Genomic DNA, 24,110 nt, shown 5'->3' with positions numbered 1-24,110 from the left:
AGATAATGATGTAAACGAAAGCGCCAGAATTTCTTTCACACCTCTGATATTTTCACCATATCCATATTTTCACCATGTCAATTGCCAACATGGATTACTGGCCGTGTTTAAATCCTGTTATCAAGCACAGAATTTCGAACCAGCTGGTTTATTATTCCTTCAAATCCATCGTTATAATTAGTTTCACCCAACCGTATCAACTCCGTACAGTCTTCATGTTGTAAACAGTCCATGGTAAAATTTCTAACCTATATCACGGCGTTGCCTTTGTAAATCATGGATTCCTTTCTGGAAGCATCAAAAGCTTGTTTGGTAATTACATTTAATTGTTGGTCAACATGTGTTTCGAACTAAAATCTTCGCAATAATTAGTGACATCAGTTTTTATATTCAGTCAAAAGAATACAAAATAATTTCTGTGAATATTAGCTCTCTTCATTTTGGCTATTAGCAGTCGGTTATGGGCGGAATTCGACAACTGCTGGAAGCAGAAACGTCACCAAACTATTATGTCATTTAAGTAAACAATTGCAGAAGTATTGACATTTATAGTAAATGAATACTGCAGACAAGTGATAATTTTTTCGACAGGAATGTGTCGTGCACTTCTAATATTCATGCACGAGATAAATCATGTTCAAATTTCATCAAATAGTCATCACAATTACAATTGCGACTATTTTCCCTGAATGTAAAAATGCATTCTCAACAGGAAATTCGCATAAAATATTTCTACAACGTTGCTGAATATTCGTGGATATATTTTTAGAACTTTACTATGAATATTCCAGAAAATATTTCAACGAAACTTTCATAGAAATATTTCTGGAAAAATGGTCACACCGTTATTAGTACCACTGTAAATTTAATTTAATTTCTTTGCATTGTGAATTCGCCGCTGATTCAAATAATATTTATTTTCTCATCGAAATACGATGAAACGAGTATTTTTTCGAGTTCAAGATACTTGACTAGCAGCACTATGATCTCAATTGAAACTTTTTTTAAATAAATAATTTTTCCGATTAATTGCATTTACTGTTATTCAACAAATCTCTTTTTATTGCGGGATAATCTATGACGCAACATTCTATGAAGTAATATTTCTGTACTGCCGCAGTGGACACTTGACCCAATCCCGGTTTATTGTTTTCAGATGAAGTTTATACGTTAGATAGATCAGTAAGTGCTGAAAAGCCAATTTGATTTCTCGATGGGAAATATAAACTTTAATCTTGAGATAACGTTATATTAAAAATAAAATTTCTGATTCTTTTGTTTAAACTTTTACGGTCGCAGGATAATCTAGTTCGGTATAAAATTGTCCGGGTAGTATTGGGTAATCCAACATGTGATTTGGATTCAGCAGTGTGTGCACTTGTCTATGCATTCCATCGCTACAACGATGTTAAAGACAAAGGTGAAGATATTGCTGTAATACCTTTGCTCAATATTCCGGAAAAAGAATTTCGTTTGAAAACTGAAGTTCTGTACCATTTTGAAAAACACAGCATACCACTGGAGCTGTTGACTTTCAGGTCAGTTTTGGAATAGGGGAACCCATATTGCGATAGCGTAAGATTGTACATTCTTCTTTCAAACGAATCACTTTTCATACCGTATGTTTACACTCTTTTAATAAACTGCCGTACCAAATTGAACCCTGATGTGTATCACGAATATAAATGATTCGGTATTGGGGCCTAGAATAAATTGATTTGTTTATATTTATCAATGTGCGGCCAAGAATACATTTGAAAATGCTTTGTATAGCAAAAATGAACGTGACATATCTGTTATACTTGTGGTATAGCATGTATTTTTAAATCTTATTAAAAAGATGTGCTTGAAATTAAGGGTAAAAAGTAAATAATCATTCATATGTTTCTTTTATCCCACGGAAGAAATGTTCGGTTTATTTTACACCCTTGTACTAAACTCGATTTCGACCCTCCGCAATTATCGAGAAATTCAGCGTTGAGGGGGCGTTACACTAGGAGGGTGTACATATGCTGCTACAGTCACTTACTACTGATATTTGGAACTGCTGATGTTTCATAACTTTCGATCAGCCTTGCAAGAATCTATAACTTTCAATCCAACAATATTAAAATTTAACACAAGAATTGAATTTGCAAAGCTTTAAGGCAAAAAGTTCGAAAAGATATGAATACGGATACGTCTGTTTTACGCATCTAGGTATTTAATCGAGTTTAAGTGTCTGTTGATATTGTCTCGTGGTTCACGAATTGAATTCATTGGAATCAAAATTGTAGAATTTGCGTTATCACATGCGTTCTCCTTAAATATACGGTATATACCGAAATATATTCACGCATACAGTTTTCGCCATCTTGTTGCAGAGATCAGTTGAGTCTTGAGGTTCTTAGCAGTGAAAAGAAATTAGAAATTACTTTGGTAGACCACCATACTCTCTCTGAGGAAAGTCGAGGCCTTGCTAATTCGGTTGTAGAGATTATTGATCACAGACCACAAGACCCAGCATGGTTATGGCCGCAGAAAGAGATTAAGATAAAAATAGTTGGCAGCTGTTCAACTTTGATTGCCAAGATTCTGATTGATAAAAAATCGAAAATTCTGGATCCTCGTATCTGCAGTTTCCTGCGAGGTAATTCCAACACACTTGTACCTACTCTTGCGTGATAGGTTTTAAAATGGACAAATACAGCTCAAAGTTCCCAGTAAATAATTGCCTCATTTACAACAGGGCCAATCTTGGTTGACACAGTCAACTTTTCTGTCGAAGCTAACAGAGCCACTCCTGACGATGTTGAAGTTATTAAGAAACTTGAGGAGATTGGATTCATTACTTCCGACAGAGAGATGGAATACAAAGAACTCCTTTTCGCTAAAACAGACATCAGTAGGTTGACCCCCGGGGAGTTGTTGATCAGGGATCTGAAGGTTGCTAATGGTATACCGATTTCAGGCCTTCCAATCTTGGTAGAGGTATAAAAATCATTGTTTTATCAACCCGACACAATTTTTAGTCAACGATCAGTTCTGGAACCGTTTTATATTCTCCCTAGTTTTATTTCGACCGATTGTTCCAGCTAATGCAAGACTAAAAAATTCCAAATCTCTGAAGTCCTTTTATACCTCTTATTTTGATTATGAAGCAGTGATTTATTTCGCTTCAATCTTTTGTGAGTTCGTAATTGATGAGGCAGTTTTCAAAGCTGTAAACCTTGCTTTTGAAAACTCTTTTGAATCAAGATTTCCGAAACTCAACTTGCGGAAGAATAGACTTGAGATAACTGTATTTTGAAAAATACATTCTGATGGACTTTGTGCAGTAGAGTGAAATAAAAAAAAAATATACAATTTGAATTGAACATCTTCATTGAAAAGCTTGCAACGTTCTCTATAATTTAATTAAAGACCGCATTATAGGACTCTCAAAATTTGGGATGTTGTATAATTCTTGAAGAGTATAACGCGACGGCTAAATATCAAAAAAAATTGTTACTCACTGATAAATAATTGAAGTCTACATGCACAAAGCTGCACGCTGTAACAAGATGATAATTTCAGAGTTTTGTGAAACTGGACGGTGCCTTTGAAGCACTCACTGAATTTACAACGGAATATAGCTGTTCCGTGACCGTTGTGATGGGTTTAGATCTGAGAAATGACACAGTAACGAGAGATATTGCTATATTTTCGCCGACTAATAACAAACTACGAAGTACAGTAAGTGATTCTGCGACGAATTTGGGACCAGACTCATTTGATTCTAGTTTTATGTCCATCCGATAATTTCATGGTGAAAATTTATCCGTTTACAGATTATAGAATCGTTGAAATCTAACACAGAACCCTCGCTGAATTTAATGGAAGAACAGATGATTTCAACACGTAATAAATACGACCTTGTTTTATTCAAACAGGGCAATGTAAAAGCGTCGAGGAAACAAATACTCCCGATCATCAGAAGCATATCTATAAATTGTAATTCTTTCTAATTAACTCCCGCGAATCACAAATATTTTCAATTTTCCAATGCATTATCACATGTAATATTACAGTTATTAATAAAAGTTTTATTCAAGTAATATCCATAATACGCATTACACCTCTTTCAATGTTTAATACGATACGTGTAATGGGTAATGAAACATTTTCCATGTTTTTAGAATGTTATTTTATTTTACCGGACAAGACGTACGACATGCTTGAAAATTTGATTGAAACAAAGGTAGTAAACTTCGCTGCAGCGTCGGTTCGCGTAATTAAATTATCTCCGGACCACGTTTGCCATTGCATTTAACTCGGAAGATTTCCTGCACTGAAATAGGATGCATAAAAGACGTAAAACGGAAAAAAAGAAGCAAGAAAAATTCAAATTTCCCCCGAGACCTCACGTGGCCGTCATGTTCTTCGGTTTTACATTTCCATCTCCGTTGTAAAGTATATTTAGACGTAAACGAGTCCGGAAAAATCGCTTATATTTCATTTGTCGTTGTTATACTACGCGAAATGAAAAAAAATTGCCGCTCCCTGTATTTACAATTAGCGTAAGAGCTTGCTGAGTGATTACATTAGCTTGAAGGATGTCTGGGGAGACGCGTTGCTGAATTAAGAGTAAAAACATGAGACAAAGGGGCAAAGAAACGGGCGGAAATATAGAATAATCCTACTCTGGTGTGCAGGTGGTTGTCTACGGGGTACGCAGACGTATGTGAATGGACGTTATTGCAGGATGAGCCATACCCAGGGTGGGATGGAAACGCGTCTGCGCTCCGGAGTCACCACCGACGCTGCGGCACACTTGCAGGGTGGGAATGTGGTGGGATGGATGCTGGGTCCAGGCCCCCGTTCGTATCAGTGTACATCGGAAACAACCCCTCCGAATAACATATCCTTCACGTCACAACGTCGTATCATACCGTAGCCAGTTGTAAAATTTTTCAAATCCGAAAAGTGAAAAATCATTCGTAACTTACCCGTTCAACGAAGAAATCACGGACGCGATTACCACGCACACTTTATACGGATAGACGGTTAACGCACACGTGTATTCTATAGGTATGCACATTTCAATATACAATATCGATAATACCATTTCCAAGGTCTGCGAGTCAAGATCAGACAACGAACGTGAGCTCTGATCGATGTGATACCTTACACGCAAGGTAATACGTTTGACGTTACGTATAGATTATAGGGATTTGGAGACCCCGTTAATTAGACAAGAAAATCAGTGATCAGTGAATTAAGATTCAAGAGGCATTCGATATTCCCTCTTTACGGTGAGTCAACCAACAAAGAGATTATGTTACTTCGAATTTGGTTTAACGCTGTTATATTGGGTTCAAAGAGTACTTGCATTTGAAAGTTTCTGTACATATTGACACGATTTTACTACGGTAAGTACGTAATTTTGATTTCGGTTGTCTGTATCATCGCGTTTGTAAGAATAATACGGTAATTGTTAATGATTTTAATGGGCAACGTAAAACATTTTTAAACAATTTTATCTCCGGTGTCTTGATCACTGTTAACAGCATACCAATTTTTACGATGATATATTATTATCTGGATTTTGAAAACCGTGTACATTACCATGAAAACGAAACAGCGATGTGAAAATGTAGAATGACGCACATTGCGACGAGTTTAGTAAGCAATTATCACATTTTAAAACACGAATATCGTACAGTATCAGCCGTAACTGAATAAATGATACAATTTGCCTGACACCTCGTTAAATCGACCAAGTGTAAAAGAATATTGCACGCCAAGTTGCATTACTGCAGGAAGAAATAAGCGAGAGGTGAGAAAACATCTTTGAAGCTCTCAACGCCCTAAGGAAATTGTAGATCTCCGTCGGTAGGAAATATGCCTTTAGCGAGGCCGAATATCATTTTACCCCCTCGGCGAACGAACGGTGACCGAATTATACGTACCTTGTGTGTAGGTGGTGTACGTTATCCGCTGGAGAATGAAATTCCAAAACGTCGGAAAAGTCGAATTAATCATCCGCGCTTGAGATTAAAATTTCACCATCCGTGTATCAAGACGTGTATAATTCGTACGCGTATCTATTTATCTAGAATCGCGTAACTTTCGCCTCCACATTTACAGCTATTGTGCAGAGGGTAGCAATATTGACTCGGGCGTTGACATTTCACCATCGGCAAATGTTAAACGTCCACCCTACCTACCTAATACTTCGTGCCACGTGTCGTGCAGCGAACAGCCCTCCCTAATTCCGACGCTGTAACACCACAAAAGCTCAATAGGTATCCACTATTGATGGGATTACAACCGAGCAGAACGTTAGAAATTAACTTTACGGAGCATGGTCAGAGGACAAGGATTCCGTCTCACTGAAATTGAACTTAACAATAAGTTACAATTAGATTTCACGGTGTAGTTAAGAGTTTTTTCTACACTGTATTTTAACTGTAATTATTGCATTAGAAGCTTATACCAAAGTCCGACCGAAACGTCACAGAAATAAAAATTTTCGACTCCACCACGAGAATAAGACTGAGATCGAAAAGATTTCTTACTACACTGAAATTACACGGAATTCTAAATACGTACTTATAACTGAAATCACACTTGAAATATACTGAAATTAAATAATATGGATATATTTTGTTAAAGAAAAGAAAAAAAACCATAAACTTATCAGTGATATTCTGGTGATGGCAGAATGGATTTTTCGAATGTAATTTTGGTTTAAGACCGTAGTGGAAAAATTTTACAACTACACCGAAGAATTGATTGGAGTTTGAGTGATTATTTGGAATATAACTGTAGCATCGCTGATTTTGGGATCTAGCGAAAAAACACTCTAATAACACGTTGGGACCGAATCCGCCAGGGAGTGGTCATTTCCGACGGTGTTAATAGTCGTATCCTTACAAAGGATGTAAGATTCACGATACCAAAAAATGGTCTGAATTTTCGAAATAATTTTGAAAAGGATTAGATCAAAATGACTGCCATTCGTGCAGCTAGGTAGATTTTTTTTTTTAATTTATCCCGTCATTGCCAACGTAGTATTACAATTTTGGTTTTGTCAAGTCGTGAGTTTTTTTGAATCGAAATGGGTGATTTTTTTACAAGAGGTGAAATTTTGACATTCCCGATGCCAACAATCGCTAACGTGCAGGGTACATGTTTCGAATTTGGGCGCGATCAATGTGTTGGGCGTAAATCATTTAATTGGCTAGCCATTTCCCTAGTGCAGTAGCCTCTGCGTAGAGGCCAACAAAGACCTGCCAAAAGGGTCGGCGGCGCAGGATTTGCGAATACACACCTCTGCCTTTTGGCGATGAAAAATCACAGGTTTCATCACGCGCCATCATTCTCCATCACGACTTTCCTCTTGGCTTGCTTGTCGTAATACCCAGGCAAGCATATTTTCCACCGAAGTACGTCGGGGGATCTCTTTACGCGAACTCCATTTTAATTCAATTTTGTAGAATTTTCAACTTTTGTGCCTCAGAAATACGCGATATTAATAGCAAAATTTTACGAACCGGCACCGAAATACACGTGTGTCATTTGCGTAATAAAATCTAAAATTTGGAGAGTTAGACAATGAAATTGAAGTAGTTATAAAATCCTGAATTTGCGATACAAGCCTAGTCACAGGTTCCTAAAAAATTTTATTCCCATTGCCGGTGAACGTAACATTGTATTATAATTGTAAATTACATCGTTCGTCCATCGTACAAGATTGAATCGGTTGAAAATTTGACACTTCCATAAAATGTTAACGATCAAAATTGGTTCGCTCGAGCATTTTCGTGAAAAAGAATACGGATAGAGGTGTAACGGATTCAATTAACATCGAGAAAAATGGCACGCAAATCGAGTAATTTATTCCGTATAATTCAATTCCGACAATAAGCTGTTACGTCATCAGAATGTCAGGATGAAAAAAACGATACGTATCTAATATCAAGTTATTTGAAAAGGACCTTTGAATTGATGGGGCATACCGTGTACGGTAAATATCATCAACCCTGCAACACTCCATTCCCTCTATCACGCTGAATATGCAGATTTTGAGCGAGCCGAAATTAACTTCGTTAGGACAGATTGCCCGTGAATAATTTCATCGCCTATTCAACGGCATGATAACTTTGTTGGCATATGCCTATTGTTCTCGTTTAAGACGTCGCGATGGCGGAATATAGGTGTATATATATATATATATATATATGATACACGATTCTACGCGGTGTCTTCTCAAAGATCGTTACTTCACTCATCCCTCTCTCTCTGTCTCTCTCTCTCTTTCCGACTGCTCCGCTGTCTCCGTCGGAGAGTATTTCTTTCTCTCTGTAAACTGACAAAGGGGCTATGGGCACCAAAAAACAAACACCTCAAACGTTGAGAGAGGCACGTGTCGCCCGACGTGCGGTGGAATTTATGCGGAAACGCGCGGTACGTGCCGTGTGACGTTTTAGGACGAGCATCGTGACGACGCAAAAATTCATCCCCCCCAATCGCGCTGCGACTCGCCGTTGCCGTTTCGCGGTGGGTTAAAAAGTGCGAAATTGCTTTTACGAAATCTCGTTTACTACTGAGGCTTTGCGTTAATAGAATTTCTTACAGTTTTCCCACCCTTGCTTGTTTTCCATGAGAATTCTTTTCCCGGGAAAACTTCTCTTCTTTTAATATGCCACATCCATCCCCCGTCCCCCCCTGCAGCGGTTGTTCTTTCGCAGCTCTACTGTATAATATAATCCAACCTATGAAACACACGGTCTGTACACGTACGCGAATCCTATACTTTCGCATTAATACTTTGTTAAGTGAGCCGGTTGTTGTCGTTATTTAATTTCCGATAATATATCGAAAACAATTTTTTTCTTTTCGCCATATTATGCACACGCAGTAATGTCAGATTCGTTGTAAGCACACGATGAACATTAAACTTTCTACCAACGGACGTTATTACAAATTTTTCCATCATTATTCCAAAAATCGTAACGAACAAAGTTCTGTCAACTTTGGTATATAACGATGAAAATCTGGTATGAAAACTTTGGTATATATAATCTTGATCAGGACGTTTACTGATGTGTAATCAAAAATAGAAATAAAAAAAAAAAATATCAAATAAAAATAATAATCGCGATACGCGCTGCTTTCGCGCTGCTTTTCCCAGTGATATATTGAATTAGTAGAAATGAAACAAGAGAGAAATAAAAAAAAGAAAAAACATTTCACCGACGCCACTCGGGTCGATTGAAACCACGAGGTAACTTCGCTTACCTATAATACGTTATAGGCATTATATATGGTCATGAGTAAAAAAATCCACAGCATAGTCATACGAGGTATATCGACGTGTGTTCCTGCAGGTGTCGTTTGCCACATTAGACCTGAAAGAAGCATTCGAGAGGTTAAGGGTGCAGACGAATGGCGTAAAGTGAAGTAGAGAGAGCATAAAAGGGGTGGATGATGAGGAGAAGGGGGATGGGAGGGGGGGGGGGGAGGGGGAGGTAGGGGTTGAAGGTGTGTGCGAAAGCAGGGGGCGGATAAACCAACTGCCAACATCGAATGCCAGCCGACATTGCGGACATTGTGGACATTGCGGAAACCGTGCAGACACCCGGTACATGGCGTATTGATCGTTGTCCTTTACTTGTTGCGCAGGCACACTAGCGGCTCCGCTTTGCTACCGTTGGGACTGCAAAAGCTCCCACACTTGCGCATGGTTCTATTTCTATATATGGACCGATGTAATTAAGATTTGGAGCCAAACAAGAGGACCATGGTAGGGACCATGGAACTCCATTAAGCGCTGCTACGATACCGCCGTGTCTCCTGACAAATTTAACTCACCGTCCGATCTCGGCGTTTAACACTTATCGTACAATGATAAAGAAATTTAGGAAGCTCAATTTTTTTTATTTCACTCCTGATAGCCGAAATTATCGCGTGTACTCAAGTCTCGAAGACTAAATCGATTTTCCGATTCCTTTTACTCGTTATACTTGCCGTGCGTATCATTCCGCAATTCGTTTGTCGAACAATCAAATCAATAATCATTTCGTTATCTTTATGGAAAACGAGCAAAATACTGGAATCATAGACGAGTGAATGTAATTGGTAGGGTGTTTTCTGAAGATGATGTCCGCTGATTGAATTGATTATCCGTGACTCGTGAAACTGTATAAGTTATTCTGTCGATTGGCTTGGAATTGGAGATTGGATTGATATTCCAGGGTAAACCAGGAAAACCGGGAATAGTCAGGGAATGGACCGTAGGGAAAAATGTAATTTAAAAGAAAAAAAAATCGTTTTCAAACTTTAGCTATGCTTTGTAACTTCAGTTGAGCCAAATTTTGGAAATGGTATTGTTTAATTTCTAATTATTTGTGTGAAACGAAGCGATGCTACGTGTTTTTTAAATCCAAGTTTATACATTCAAGGTGCACAAGTTCTGGAGCTTTTGGTCATAAAAGCTGTCCAATATTACTCAAGTTTTGTGGAAAAACGTCAGGGAATTCTGAATATTTTTACGGGAAAAGTCAGGGAATTTTATTTAATTTAGCAAAATTTTCGCCACCCTGTATCCGTTATTCTTAAGGTATTTGCGATGCATAACTGATCCGAACATTGTTAATTCTGTTTCAGAGTAAAATGTAACGTGTAAAAATGTGACCAACATATACAGATTATCATGAACTTTACAAGGCATTCCAATAATGCTGCAGTAGGATATCGCTTTACATATCATGGAAGCCGTAGGTATATTCATAAAAGTACTCATTGTCGTGGCTTGTTACACGGACGAGCCAATTAAATATGTTTTTGGTGAGTATAATTACAATTGTTGCCTAATTGACGAGGAAAGATTAAACTGTGTAAATAAAAAATATATACGACTTGATTAATATCTTATAGACAAAACATCTGACACATGTCTTGATAACTAATTGCTCTTTTTCTCGGTTTGTTACTGCCGGTCTAACTGCGATATTGAATCAAGGTATGATTTCAGCGCAATGTATCATTCCACTCGGCATGGAAGAGGGAAAGATTCCAGACAACGCGATTACCGCCTCCTCCAGTTACGAAATGAAATCCGTTGGCCCCCAAAATGCTAGGTTCGTAATTCGAGGAATCCTGATATTCCACCGGAATGCCGTAAATTAGTTTCACTCTTACACGTGTATTCAGAACTGTAACATAAGCAATGTCACATATTTGGAATTAATTTGAACGTACAGCCGTTTGTCTATTTTTGATGGGACGATTGAAGACTGGTAGATATATATCATCGCATGAATAATTTGATACGCTTAACGTGATGCATTGAAAACACGACTGTCCATCAATTGATTCATTAATATTGAATTTAATATTTTCCGTGTATTTTTGATGCTTTTTGAGTGAAAAAAAAATCAAAGTGTGATCATTTAACTAATTGATGGTCAATGTAAAAGAAGATATACGATTACTATTCCTGCAGAATACGCCAGGAGAAAAATGGTGGAGCTTGGTGTCCGAAAGCCCAAATTAGCAGTGACATTAGAGAATACTTGGAGGTGGATCTTACGAATAATCACCTTATCACATGGACTGAAACCCAGGGTAGATTTGGCAATGGTCAAGGGCAAGAATACGCGGAAACGTTTTTTCTGGAATATTGGCGTGACCTGAAATGGTACCAATACAAAACCATGAAAGGGGACAAGGTGGGTCAATCGTTGAACCAAAAATGTCAATTACATCACCTGCCACTTTTCGTCACTATTCATTATTATTATACCCTTCGAATTCGCCGCGGTAATCGTTGATAGGTACTCCGTGGAAACAGCAACACGTATCTGGTAGAGAAGCAAAAATTGGATTTGCCGTTCGTTGCCAGCAGAGTTCGATTCGTTCCGTACAGTCAACATCCGCGAACGGTTTGCATGCGAGTTGAAATTTACGGATGTGTTTGGGAACGTAAGTATTCAAATAGATCTGGACAGCCAGAGATCCTCCTCTTTCGATTTCGTAAATATGATCCGGTCGCTGATGAGGAACGAATTTCGATATCTTTTCCCAGAACAAATCACTAAATATTCGGCCCCGAAAGGGGAGACTTTTGGACCCAATGGCTGCAATGTCGAAGACTCATCTTACGACGGTATTAAAAATGGTAATCGTATGGTCGATGGACTCGGACAACTGACCGATGGTGTATACGGAGAAGAGCCGAGCACCATAGCCAGCAGTTTCACAAATTGGGTTGGCTGGAGCAATTTGAACCCAGTGGAGCTGACCTTCGAGTTTTACGAAGTACGAGGATTTGAAAACTGTACCATCCACGCGGCGCATATACCGTCCCGAAATATCGAGGTATTGCTCAATGAGGATATGGCTTTTATTCTCATTAACCCTTTCAAGCATACATTTTTCCTTGCAGTCAAATTTCTTGAAACTGGATATATATAACAGTTTTTGAAGTCGCTGATATAAAAAATGAGGCCATATCTGAGAAGTTTTTAGAGTTCAATTTTTATATTCTTAGTCCGCCGTATTGGATCCGCCATCTTGAATTTTGAAATTCTGACGTCAGATTCGTTTTCATCGACCCCTAAAACCCCCAAATAACAAACTTCAAGGGAATTGGATCAATTTTCATGTTTTGAGTCCGCTATATTGAATCCGCCATCAGAAATTTTGAAATTTTTACATGGGTTTCGTTTTTAACGACCCCGAAAATCCAAGATTATCGAGTACCATTTTGCTGGTCCCCATAATCTTCCCACAATTACAATTGTTCAGTAAAAAACTGACATTTTCAACCTTTTATTTATAACTCTCACTATATTCACGGAAGCATCATAATCCCTTTTAAAACATCAATATTGACATCCTGGAACTCCAATTATGTAGAAAAAAGAAAAAAATGTCAGCGATATCTGACAAATTGTATATAAATCTTGAATAACAGGTACAAACAACGTGTCTCATATATATGAGACGCTGTGCCGCAAAGGGTTAATGATTAACTTGCGTCGTACCTTTTTTTCTATCCAACAATTCAACTGAAACGTTACAGGTCTTCTCCACTGCGTACGTTTGGTTTTCATTCGATGGCAAGCAATATCATCAAACTTCGGAAAAGCTTGAGGTCAACGAAGATGTAAAATCGACTACCAGGAGCGTATCGATATCATTACAATCCAGGATAGGACGTTTCGTTAAAATTGAACTTGTTCCAAAAGCTAAATGGCTCCTCGTGAGCGAAGTCACGTTCGATTCTGGTAAGAGGGTAAAAACTTTACGTTTCAAACTCATTCGTAATGGTGTTTCAAAGCGTGAGTCATCGGAAATCGGTTGTGTTCGCAGTACCGGCATCGCGGAATCTATCGGACGAATCGTTGGAACAATTTTATCGGGCGTGTCACAAGGATAATGAAACTGAACTGAGCGATACCGAAGACTCGCATTCGAGCTACAACAAGACAATTTTTGAATTGAACACCAATTTGACACCCGACGCGTTTCCGGTCAGCAATTCTCAGACCTACATAGGACTTGTCAGCGGTGTTCTGACGGTAACTGCGCTTCTGCTGACTTGCACGATTTTTTTGATGAAGCAAAGGGGACGCAACAAAGTCGCATTGCTGCAGAAGCACACGGCCTTGTTGTGCAGATCACCGACACACGGAATAACGATCAATATGAAAGACATTAAAATGCCCCCACCTGTGATCATCAACGGCTTATCCCAGTCGAAATTGTCTCTGAAAAGTAAAATACTATCGGTTGACAGTCACAGTCTTCGGAACGACGATACTCTTGGTAGCGAATACGAGAAATGTAGTGTCTACGAAAGGACTTACAAACTTTATTCGAAGGAGAACCTCGGCTACGAACCTCACACCCACAAAAGCGATCGAGTGTCCAGTTGTAAGAGTGAATATTCGGGTACGTTAAACCTTTTAATTAATAATAATAAAAAAAAAAAAAAAGAAGGAAATGTAATCAAGTACTGTCGATCAATCGAGTATGTAGAATATGTTTTCAACATCATGCAAATCTAAAACAAAACATATTTTTCACACGTGAACTTTTGTTTGATGATCTAATCTTACCGTGTACAGATTTTACAAGCGACAGTTGCTGTGACGATAAAATTGTCGATCGTTTGGTCCTTACCCCGTTTCCAATAAAAAGACTTTGCCATACTTCGTCTAGAACTAATCACCAAATTTACGAAGGTTACTACGCGGCAACGGATATTTTGACGGTAAAAAATATTCATTATTTAAACTTCGTTAGGCTGGCACGGTTTAAATACCTTTTATTATTAAAATAATAATACTTTCGTTGGTAAAACTGATTTCAGATCAATAATAGAGAACGACAAAGTTGTTCGAATTTGTTCACATCCCTACAAATTGAGGATGCCGTACATCCGTCGCACGTTTCTGACTCTTGTAACCTCCACCATGTTTCAAGACATAGACTAAAAATCCTGGACAAACTGGGGGAGGGGAATTTTGGACTGGTAAGTTATAATTTTTTAATTATTCTCGGTTGATAAAGAAGTTGTGTATTATTTCATGCAAATTATCTTCACTCAATTACAATAATTTCAAAACGTATGTTGTAATCGATTTTAGATTCATTATAAAATCTATATAAATTTTTTATACCGGAGTTAGCATAAACCACGAATTACGGATGTATTTTACAACTAGGATATAATTTATCACAAATTGTAACTGACCGGTGCTCGACATTGCTGATAAGGCTATCGATTATATCAATTTGCCTGAAAGCTCGCTACTAATTAAAGGAATAGCAAGAAACACCGATGCCACGTATACCTACAGATATTATATACTCCCCTGAAAAACTTTCATCACTGTATTTTTCGCTTAACCATTCCGTGTACTTTTTTCCCAACAGTCTTCCGATTCACTCAACAAACTTAAAAGTAATTAATACTCTTCCAGGTTCATTTGTGCGAAGCTAAAGGTATTCATAGTCCAGATTCAAATACGATACGCAATAAACAGGTTGTGATAGTGCGATCCCTTTGGCGCGGAGTTACAGATTCATTGAGGTATTTAATTATGTTTGTATTTAATTTTCTTTATTTTAAATTTAACGAACTAGCTAAGGCTTGAGTAATTTTATGCAACACATTGTCACGAAAATTTTTATTTCGCAGAAAACACTTTATGAACGACATGTACTCACTGGCAAAAATTCGAGATGTAAATATAGCTCGAGTAATAGCTCTTGTCGAGGAAGAACCATTCGGAGCAGTTTTTGAGTACGGCGAGCTCGGGGATATTCCTAGTTTTATCAGAACTCATGAAAAGTCAAGTGACGACATGCCGTTAAGGTAAGACGCCACTCATGTAATGGTCTGATCTTATTTGCGGAGCGTATATTGAGCCAAGTTTATTTTCAAATTTCAGTTACGGATGTTTACTGAATTTCGTAACTCAGATTGCCTCAGGAATGAAATACTTGGAAAGCTTGAACATTCCGCACCGTGATTTGGCTGCAAGGTAATTTCATTTTGGTGTTTCGTAGAACGAATCCATTCTCCTTTCAGAAATAATTATTCTCCTAGAACATTTACAAATTTTATAGGAATTGTGTCGTTAGCAAGAATATGACCATAAAAGTATCAGATCATGCAATGTATTGTAGCAAGTATGATCAGGAGTATTACATAGACGACTGTTACGCGAGAGTTCCACTTCGTTGGATGGCGTGGGAGGCAATTTTACTGGTACGCATAATCTTGTGGAAAATTATCGTACCAATAAGCACGTCTTGTATCTACATTTCGTCATATAATAATATATTATAAAAGAGAATTGTGTACATTTTTCTTATCCAGAGAAAGCAAACTTGCAGATCCGATGTTTGGTCCTATGCAATTACGGTTTGGGAAATTCTGATGAACTGTGCGGAAGTACCTTATGCTGATTTAACGTCTGAGCAAGTGTTGGAAAACTTTAGCAGATGGTACCATTGTGGACCAACGGATAAGAATCAGCCTCGTATTCTTCCACAACCAGTTCCATGCTCAAGAGATTTGTATCACATGATGACTAAGTGTTGGAGTAAACGTGCAGATGACAGGCCAACCTTTGAAGAAATCTACCTATTTCTGAAGCGATTGAGCTTCGATTGAAATGTTGTTTACACTGCAGCGTGGACCAAATCAATTACAATCAGCTTAAGCATCCGCCACTATCACGTCTTGGATGCTTTAGCCACTAACTCATGCTCAACTAGATTATATATCTTGACCTTCTAAATATATCATTACTATTAAGATATCCGTATATTGTGTGAGGATTTTTATATTAAATGTCGAAATTACTCGGTCGACTTGGTCAAAATTGAAAACATTTTACTATATAACATAATCAAGATTCAAGCTGATTATAAGTGTAAGTTTGGTATAGAGGAATAAGATCACTTGGAGCAATTGATCACTATTGGTCAATTACGATTGTTATAATTAACGTAGTTATAGGGATGTTTCAGGGGGAAATATTTCGCCGGTTATTTTTTCCTTTCCGTTTTGAAAGTCTGTTGTCTAGTCAAAACTTCAAGTTTTAACATTCTGGGTTTCAGTTAAAATATCTAATTGTCAGCGATAAGATGAATCACCCTTCTTTCCTCCATCTTATACGTACAACTTTGTTACTGCTGTAAAGCGTTAGAACATTCAAGATCTTATTGAACAAACATTTTTTTTTTCCGTATAATTTAAAAATGAATCGTATTTGGAAATTTACACGCAATCAAAATTAAACCACTTGATTTTTATAAGCAATAGTTATTTGAATGCAAAATTTCTTTTTTGCTCTTGCATTACAGTCAATGTTAATTCAACAGATTCTTCAAAAATACCTTGGTAACGATCCAAACAGAAGGCGAGATATTTAGCCTATATGAAATCGTCATTTTTGTAATGCTATGTTTTGAATGTTCTTTGTTAAGTTTTCCTTACAAAGTCACGTATGGAAAAAAAAAAAACTGTATCTTCACTGAACAAATCGGCATTTATTTGAAAATAAGCGGCTCGATTTTCCCGTAGCTTACGTCATTTTCGATCAGGATGCATCGTGTTGTAAAAATGACGAGTTTAAGCAATGGAAGATAAGTACCTAGAGTAAGATTTTTTTTAATTCTCTAATTGTTACGTGAACTCAATCACTCAAGAAAGTAGTAAAACTCGTTTTTCGTCCCGGGAATTCGTGATTGTATCTGTTTTATTATATAATACCCAGGCAACACATTTGTCGAGATCTGAGAAGTAGAAAGTTAAGGATGTGTTGACCGAAGAATCAGTAAAATAATGTTTTCGCAGCTCAATCCTCGGACATCCTAGTTTTTTACGAAAGCAAAAAGTTGAACATTATTCACTAGTTATAGAAATTATCACTAGTTCAATTTAGTTTATATGTTTTCGGTACCAGCTGTGAAGGGCACTACATGTATACATATATTGGCGAAACCTAAAATATAGATGTAAATTCCATGTACAGGATTCTTTGTAAAACATCAACAGAATCTGACAGAATTGCTTACATAAGTGTGCATATAACTATTCAAAACTCGAGGGATGTCTGAATACGAAACACTAAGACTGGTAAACAACTAAATATTTTCTGTGACATTAATTAATAGTCGCAATCATACATGCGATTCCTTTATTTGCCCGCCACTAATTTCACGGACACAATATTCGGTTTCTAGGATTCAGTTTTATTGATGGTCAAATTATATTTCAGTTAATTACTCTTGACATCAATTTTCTGAGAATTATTGTGCAATACTTTCGTTTAAGAAATAATTTATGTAGTAACAATTTGAAAAATGTATCATCTTTTCTAAAGATTTAGGACGCAAAATTTTACCCTCGAGAAAAGAAAAAAAAACACCATCTATGGTTCACTCTGTCTCTAACATTTCTACTGACATTATGGGATATGTACATAACAATATAATCAACAAAAATCATAATACTAAACTCTTTAAAAATGCTGCTCTTGTAGATTCACTGCGCAAAATAGGTTTCGTCACAAGGCAAAAAATCATCGATTTCACTAACAACACGTGTCATTGAAATAACCACAGCCGGAAAGTATTATAGTTATGATAACCATATTTTTATACTCTAGTATCATAAATATGGTCAAGTTAATCATATATATGCTAAAGTTAACCATATTTCTTCTCAGTAGCTATATTGGCCATACGTATAGCCAAACCAATTATTTTTTGTCCGTGCAACAATGTAGTACTATTTGGAAAATCAAACATATGTACATACATACTCAAGCAGACAGAATTAATGATGCGAAAATTGCTATTATTTGTCAAATTTTCGTCAAGTTGTTTCGATCATGTTCGACTGAATCCTAAAGAAGATTTAAAAAAAAAAAGATAAGATCTTACGATGAGATCTCGCATATAAGGTCTTAAACGAAACTTATATATATATACATATATGTAATGCGAGGTCTTATATCAGAACTCAATTACACATTTCAACATTCTGTTGAGATGACATCTGATATGTATTTAGATACGACTCGATATGAGATTTCGGGTGTGCGAATCATGTGAAAATTTCATATTAAATTTCATGTACCTTAAATTTACAGTAGGATAATGCCTCTTCTATGTGTATCAAGTGAAGTGTTCGCTGTCACAATGACCGTTATGTATAATATTTTCTATAAAACTCGTGAAATTTATAGATCTCATATGGCTGTGCACTTTATAGTGAAATTGCATATGACTTCTTGTGAAAGATCTCACGTAAGATCGTATACGTCAGATATCACGTGAAAATTTTCAATAGGGTAGGTTGATTCCCTCCCTTTTATCCCGAAAAGTTATCGTTAACATCGCGCTTGTATTTATTAATCGTTATTCACCATTTTTTCTTTCCTGTATCCATGTTCAAAATCAATCCAAGGGTGTGTACCTGGGGGTAATTTAATAACTTCATTCTCCGTGGTTCGTGACAAATGTGATGAATCTCGTATTCATTCATCGGCAATTAGTTTTGAATGTTTATCAGTTTTGTCACGGAAAATCAGTATTACATATCAGAGATGGAACACTCAATGCATTTTTTTCCAGACAAAAACTTTGCCTACTTGCTTAATTGGAAATAATTCGATAAATTTCCCATTATTCGAATAATCTTTTAGCAAAAGTTTAACAAAAATGCAATTTCTGAGGGACTATCGACGTGCAGACTTGAAAAAGAACCTTGAGGTATGACCGATCTGCCTCGTGTAGATTTGTTCAGTTTTGCCCTGCAAAGTGGTCTGGAAGACGGTGTTGAAGTTACTTGCATGAATTCCTATTGAAACTTCATAATAAAATATAGCTACAATTGTAATCCAACTTTGTAATATGAATGATATTCAATTAAAAATTATATTCTTCATATTTCCAGTGTTATAATCAATAAAAACTGTTATACTGTGAAATCGGACCATTTACTGCTGATTACTGTATAATAATTATTGTAAATTAATTCATCCAAACAGGCCAAAAAATAATGATCATCGTCTAAAGTACAATCGTGTCTGAACGATGCGTTTTCATTTCAATAATCGTATTTCGGTCGATTGTTTTTGTAAAATAGCATTAACAAATATTGGCGATTAACGTTGTGATCGTTGGACCGATGACTGATACGTTGTGCTCTGATACAATAAAGTCATTGCGATTGGTAACTCGAAGTGATTTAATTGAGCTCAATCAATTTTCGAATCATGTAAACATTGAAAATACGTTACACTGATCTAAGGAACGAATGCAGTGTCTGATTAATTGTAACGTTCCAATTGTGTTGCACTGCTGATCACCTATGTGAAGGGTTGTAGAGTTTAGCCAAATATCAGCGGTTTCTCTATTTCACGAGTCGTCGACCGATCCGCTCCGTTGCTCGCTCCAAACTGACCGTCAGGTTTGGGAAATTGTTAGGATTCAAATTTTGGGACAGAGGACGTTGCAGTTTCGAATTGGAGATCTTGATCCGATTTCAATGTGTAGGTAGGATTAAGGATTTGAGAGGAACTGTGAACACAGATGTCATACAATTGATGAATTGAACGTCAGGTGTATGTGAATTCGGATTTTCGTTATACATATTAAAATTGATCATGAACAGGTGTTTTGGATTGTTTCTGGTGGCATTTCAAATAGATATGGTGATAATATTTTAAAATAAGTAAGATAAAAATATAACTGTGCGGTGGCACTCATTAGATTGCCGTATTACCTTCATTTTATTGAAAAAAAAGGAACGCTTATACAAACTGAAATGACTGTTGATCGGCACATGAAAAAATATGGTATATAAAATAACGCCTAAGATATAATGTGAGATAATTCGTACATCGTTTGTCCATGATTTTTTAAAATTGGGACATTACAAGATGTGCATTACATACGTTATCAATTCTCATATTTATTGAATTCAGATGACGAGTGGAACAATATTCATCTCCTTGTAAAACTCTGTAAGAGGCTGCTCCCAACGTTCCTCAAAATAAACACCAAGCAGAAATTGAGATTGTGAGCCTGTTCTCAACGCCCAAGGCAGATAATGGTCAGTGTACATTTTCCTCGACCTAAAATTACACAAATGGTTATTGTTAAATTTCATGAACGGTTTATGCCACTACTTTCAAGCCACTAATTATTTGTTACTAAAATTGTTCAGAACTAGGCGATCGATGATTGCACAAGAATGAATTATTCTGTAGCATTTTCTTGATGGCGCTTATTGTGATTCATGGAAAACTGAAATCGGAAGGTCTAGTATGTTCTTTACTTCGGACGGAGACGCATCGCTCCAAATATTGCTCCTGATGTGCACATCGGAAGACGTGTTTGCACAGCTTCTACCCATTTCACAGCAACTTCGCCAAGCATAGTAGTTGGCATTGACAATGCTGTGTGATAAATGTCGTGCACCTCTCGATACCTTTGCATCACATATGCAAGTTCAATATCATCAACAAATTTTACAGCCATCCTGGAATCTGGAGTCACTTCCTATACGAATAAATCCTGTAATCACTTTGGTTCTTATTTATCATTTGTTTCAGAGTATCATAAGTTTTCAAATTTATGCTGGCAATGAACAATTACTTAAGTGTAGAATTAATGTAGTCATTATAGCAGTCTATGAATTAATTAGGAACCAATATACAGGCCTAGCTAAGCAATATAATGCAAGTCTCCACTAAGTAAAATAAAGTACGAATTGCACTGCTGCTCTGCTAATTTATGTCATTGAGAAAAACTGTAATTGCGTGTAAAGGTAATTTCAACTCTTTGAAAATATGGAAAGTCCTAGGACAGCTGTACATTTAGTTTCCAACGGTGTCAAGCCAGAGTGGCGTGTGACAAATGTCTTCGCTGCCACGCTTATTTCAGACTTGGCGATATCAGGGTGGGGGGAGGAATCGACTGTATTCGAGTATACAAGACAAGACTACAGTATTCTACACAAATTATCAAAGATGTTGTAACAAGTTGCAGGGCGGGTAGCAATCATGCCTATGGATGTCACGGATGCATATTCTAATTTAAAATTGTGATGGGAAGTTAGCTCGTAATACAGAATAATAATAACAATATCTGCAATCATCAATAGGATTTGTATTGAAATCGTTTTATCAGAAAAACATTTTTTCCAGAAAGTGTTATTCTTGACTTTCTTCGTTTTAATGGACGATTTGTGTTACAATCTACTGTTCAGGGCAAAAAAAAAATTGATTTTCAACAACGAATAGCATTTACTTACACATGCCTGGATGATTATGTTTCAAAAATTACGGCAATGTGGGTGACTATAGAAAAAAAAAATGATATGTGACGAAGTAACTTGCTACCATCCCTGCAGTGCAAAGTATTTTGATATAGTATCTCTTACGTTAGTTTCCAAAAAATTATAGTACGACTTTCCAAGGGTTCCATTAGGCAAACGCTTGAGCGATGCAAGATCAATGGTAGATGAATTTATGCGAGGTCTTTGATCTAGAATGCGTCTGCCTTCTGTGGAAGACTGCATCTGTTGTAGGCAATGGACGAGTGCACTCTGTCCTGTTGTCTCGCCAAGGCAAGCTATCATGTCAGCACGATAAGGGTTCGCCAAAGATATGGCTGCAGCACCTGCCGATAGTACCATGCGTTGCAGAAATGATAACTGCACATGGTTCCTCGTGAAATCCTCTGCAAAGGCACCGCTCATCGACAGCCCTCGTACTGCTGATCTGTCTGCAACCCATCGAGGAAAATAATCTTGTGGTGTTGAATTTGGTGAATTGAAATTTATTGTTTTACAATAAAGTTTTATACACGTGAAATAGAAATAATTAACATAACCATGATAATAATAATAATAATAATAATACAGCACAATTTTACAATTATCCTAATAAAATAATTTGGCCTAAATTATGAGCCACTGTACTATGGCACAAATTGTCCTGGTAACAGTAACTGTCCTTTGGTAGATTATCAATTATATGTATATTTTACAAATTACAATTAATAAGAATTTCACTGGCAATGACTTGACAGGTGTATAATTACCGGTTAGAATACGTCGCATTTTAGTTCTAACATTGGGCAATAGTTACACAATTTGGGTTTTACCTTCTTCAACAGTTCGTAAAGAAGTATATTTGACTTCCGTTGGTTCTTGCCTCCTGAACGTAACCCACGTATAAATTAAACTACCAACTACACTTAAATTTAGTCCAACAAAGTTGAGCCAAGAGAATATATAGTCACCGCCAATAATCATACCAAGATAAGTGACGGATATATTTTTAAGACAGCCAATAATTGTTGTTGTTAGTGCGGAGTTGTGGAGCGTGCATAAAATAACGCTGTACGATAATATAAATCCCATTACACAGGACGACATAAAGTGTATCAAAAATATCGTGTTAGTCCAATATTGGAATTCCATAACATGCTTAATATCGCCTGACCATGAAGCGATTGCTGATGCAGGTAGAACCATGAACAAAGAATTGTAGTACATGAGGCCATATTTTCCAAGTTCTTTGGATTCAAGTTTTTTTTTCATACAAACTCCGTTTGCAGCGGTAAAAAAGTCATTGAGCAATATGAAGATGTATCCCTCAAGATTGAACGCAAGGTCATTTGAAGCAGCCAATATTGCGCCGAGGACCATCGTATATACACTGATTTGGACAGAAGCTCGTGGTTTTACTCCCAGTATGTAATATTCAGCAATCATTGTCATGAGAATACTGAAACGTCTTAAGGCGGTGAACATAGGAAGACTCAATTGCTTAGTTCCGCCTAATCCAAATATCATATTTCCTATGAAGATTATTGGCAGTGGCCAAATCTTCTTGAACGTTGAAACTTCTAGGTCGGGAAAATCAACGTAGCGCAATTTCTTTGCGATGTACAGGACAATTATAGTGGTCAACATTTGTCCGATACCCAGTACTTGGAACGATGGAAAACTGTAGGATGTTAGCACCGTCTTGTTAACTATAGTTATCATTAACGAAGCTATACCGTAGAAAAATGCTGAACCTATCCGCAGGAATACGGTGTTGTGCTGGTTCGAAATCATTGTACTCACAAATCCTGCCATTTAATTGCTGGTTTCTATCAACTTGGTTAACGTGGTTAAAGTCATAACGCGTTTATTTATATTACAAATTGATATAATATTCTAATATACAGAATATCAACGTACATTGAGATAATCGCAACAAATCCATAGTTGACACGTTTGTTGCTTGATTCGAATGCCACGCGTACGTTCCGGCTATTTAAAAATTTTCGTAACGTAACTTGTTACATATCTGCTCGACAGTCAACAAGACACTAAGAACTAAACAGCTGTACACATAACCTAATTCACGATCAGAGTAGCCAAGCGCTCACTATAAATGCAAATAATACAATAGTGTGCGTGCGTGGTAGAAATATACTACTACACGGCCAATTATGGTGAATTCTTTTTGTTGGTTGGCAAAAGTGGAGTCTGAATTGGCAAATCGCGCCCATGCTTTTAGGGACCATCCTCGTAAATTTCATGTTCTGTATTT

At 37.0% G+C, this 24,110-nt stretch overlaps 4 protein-coding genes across 5 annotated transcripts; 2 read left to right on the top strand and 2 right to left on the bottom strand.

Annotated features, from left to right (window-relative positions):
• The first annotated feature begins 95 nt into the window (after positions 1-95).
• Positions 96-4,076, top strand: LOC124211965 (exopolyphosphatase prune). Its single transcript, XM_046611569.2, has 6 exons — positions 96-312; positions 1,300-1,538; positions 2,364-2,629; positions 2,729-2,970; positions 3,556-3,714; positions 3,810-4,076. The coding sequence occupies exons 1-6, from the start codon at positions 277-279 to the stop codon at positions 3,984-3,986; spliced, it is 1,119 nt and encodes a 372-aa protein (XP_046467525.1). The 5' UTR covers positions 96-276; the 3' UTR covers positions 3,987-4,076.
• Positions 4,077-4,816: 740 nt separating this feature from the next.
• Positions 4,817-17,937, top strand: LOC124211949 (discoidin domain-containing receptor 2). 2 transcript variants are annotated; one of them, XM_046611510.1, is made up of 15 exons: positions 4,817-5,049; positions 10,633-10,812; positions 11,000-11,105; positions 11,471-11,696; positions 11,802-11,949; positions 12,053-12,345; positions 13,052-13,256; positions 13,342-13,923; positions 14,100-14,245; positions 14,345-14,506; positions 14,958-15,067; positions 15,176-15,352; positions 15,429-15,521; positions 15,607-15,748; positions 15,860-17,937. In XM_046611510.1, exons 2-15 carry the CDS (start codon positions 10,734-10,736, stop codon positions 16,154-16,156), a joined length of 2,766 nt encoding a protein of 921 aa, XP_046467466.1. In that variant the 5' UTR covers positions 4,817-5,049; positions 10,633-10,733; the 3' UTR covers positions 16,157-17,937. The 2 variants fall into 2 exon arrangements, with proteins under 2 accessions (XP_046467466.1, XP_046467467.1); XM_046611511.1 differs by having other exon boundaries at positions 4,817-5,273.
• Positions 17,938-20,244: 2,307 nt separating this feature from the next.
• On the bottom strand, positions 20,245-23,933 carry LOC124211918 (ubiquinone biosynthesis protein COQ4 homolog, mitochondrial). The gene is made up of 4 exons (XM_046611453.2): positions 23,756-23,933; positions 21,944-22,287; positions 20,837-21,060; positions 20,245-20,633 (listed from the first exon to the last, which is right to left on the bottom strand). The coding sequence occupies exons 1-4, from the start codon at positions 23,778-23,780 to the stop codon at positions 20,480-20,482; spliced, it is 747 nt and encodes a 248-aa protein (XP_046467409.1). The 5' UTR covers positions 23,781-23,933; the 3' UTR covers positions 20,245-20,479.
• Positions 22,326-23,756, bottom strand: LOC124211917 (UDP-sugar transporter UST74c). The gene has a single exon (XM_046611452.2). It carries the CDS (start codon positions 23,648-23,650, stop codon positions 22,649-22,651), a length of 1,002 nt encoding a protein of 333 aa, XP_046467408.1. The 5' UTR covers positions 23,651-23,756; the 3' UTR covers positions 22,326-22,648.
• Positions 23,934-24,110: the final 177 nt, after the last annotated feature.

Source organism: Neodiprion pinetum, chromosome 2 (genome assembly GCF_021155775.2).
Source record: "Neodiprion pinetum isolate iyNeoPine1 chromosome 2, iyNeoPine1.2, whole genome shotgun sequence".
Lineage (NCBI taxonomy): Eukaryota > Metazoa > Arthropoda > Insecta > Hymenoptera > Diprionidae > Neodiprion > Neodiprion pinetum.
The sequence above is the reverse complement of the archived record's forward strand: the minus strand, read 5'-3'. Positions and strand labels throughout refer to the sequence as shown.

Bases quoted from the DNA above. Each gene is read 5' to 3' on its own strand.
- LOC124211965 (XM_046611569.2), top strand. From the start codon at position 277: ATGGATTCCTTTCTGGAAGCATCAAAAGCTTGTTTG. The intron at 1,539-2,363 runs GTCAGTTTTGGA...ATCTTGTTGCAG, and splicing joins CTGGAGCTGTTGACTTTCAG to AGATCAGTTGAGTCTTGAGG. The intron at 2,630-2,728 runs GTAATTCCAACA...CATTTACAACAG, and splicing joins TATCTGCAGTTTCCTGCGAG to GGCCAATCTTGGTTGACACA.
- LOC124211949 (XM_046611510.1), top strand. From the start codon at position 10,734: ATGGAAGCCGTAGGTATATTCATAAAAGTACTCATTGTCGTGGCTTGT. The intron at 11,950-12,052 runs GTAAGTATTCAA...ATCTTTTCCCAG, and splicing joins TTACGGATGTGTTTGGGAAC to AACAAATCACTAAATATTCG. The intron at 14,507-14,957 runs GTAAGTTATAAT...ATACTCTTCCAG, and splicing joins GGGAGGGGAATTTTGGACTG to GTTCATTTGTGCGAAGCTAA.
- LOC124211917 (XM_046611452.2), bottom strand. From the start codon at position 23,650: ATGGCAGGATTTGTGAGTACAATGATTTCGAACCAGCACAACACCGTA.
- LOC124211918 (XM_046611453.2), bottom strand. From the start codon at position 23,780: ATGGATTTGTTGCGATTATCTCAAT. The intron at 22,288-23,755 runs GTACGTTGATAT...GATGGGTTGCAG, and splicing joins TTTGTTGCGATTATCTCAAT to ACAGATCAGCAGTACGAGGG. The intron at 21,061-21,943 runs GTAAGAGATACT...TTATTCGTATAG, and splicing joins ATAATTTTTTGGAAACTAAC to GAAGTGACTCCAGATTCCAG.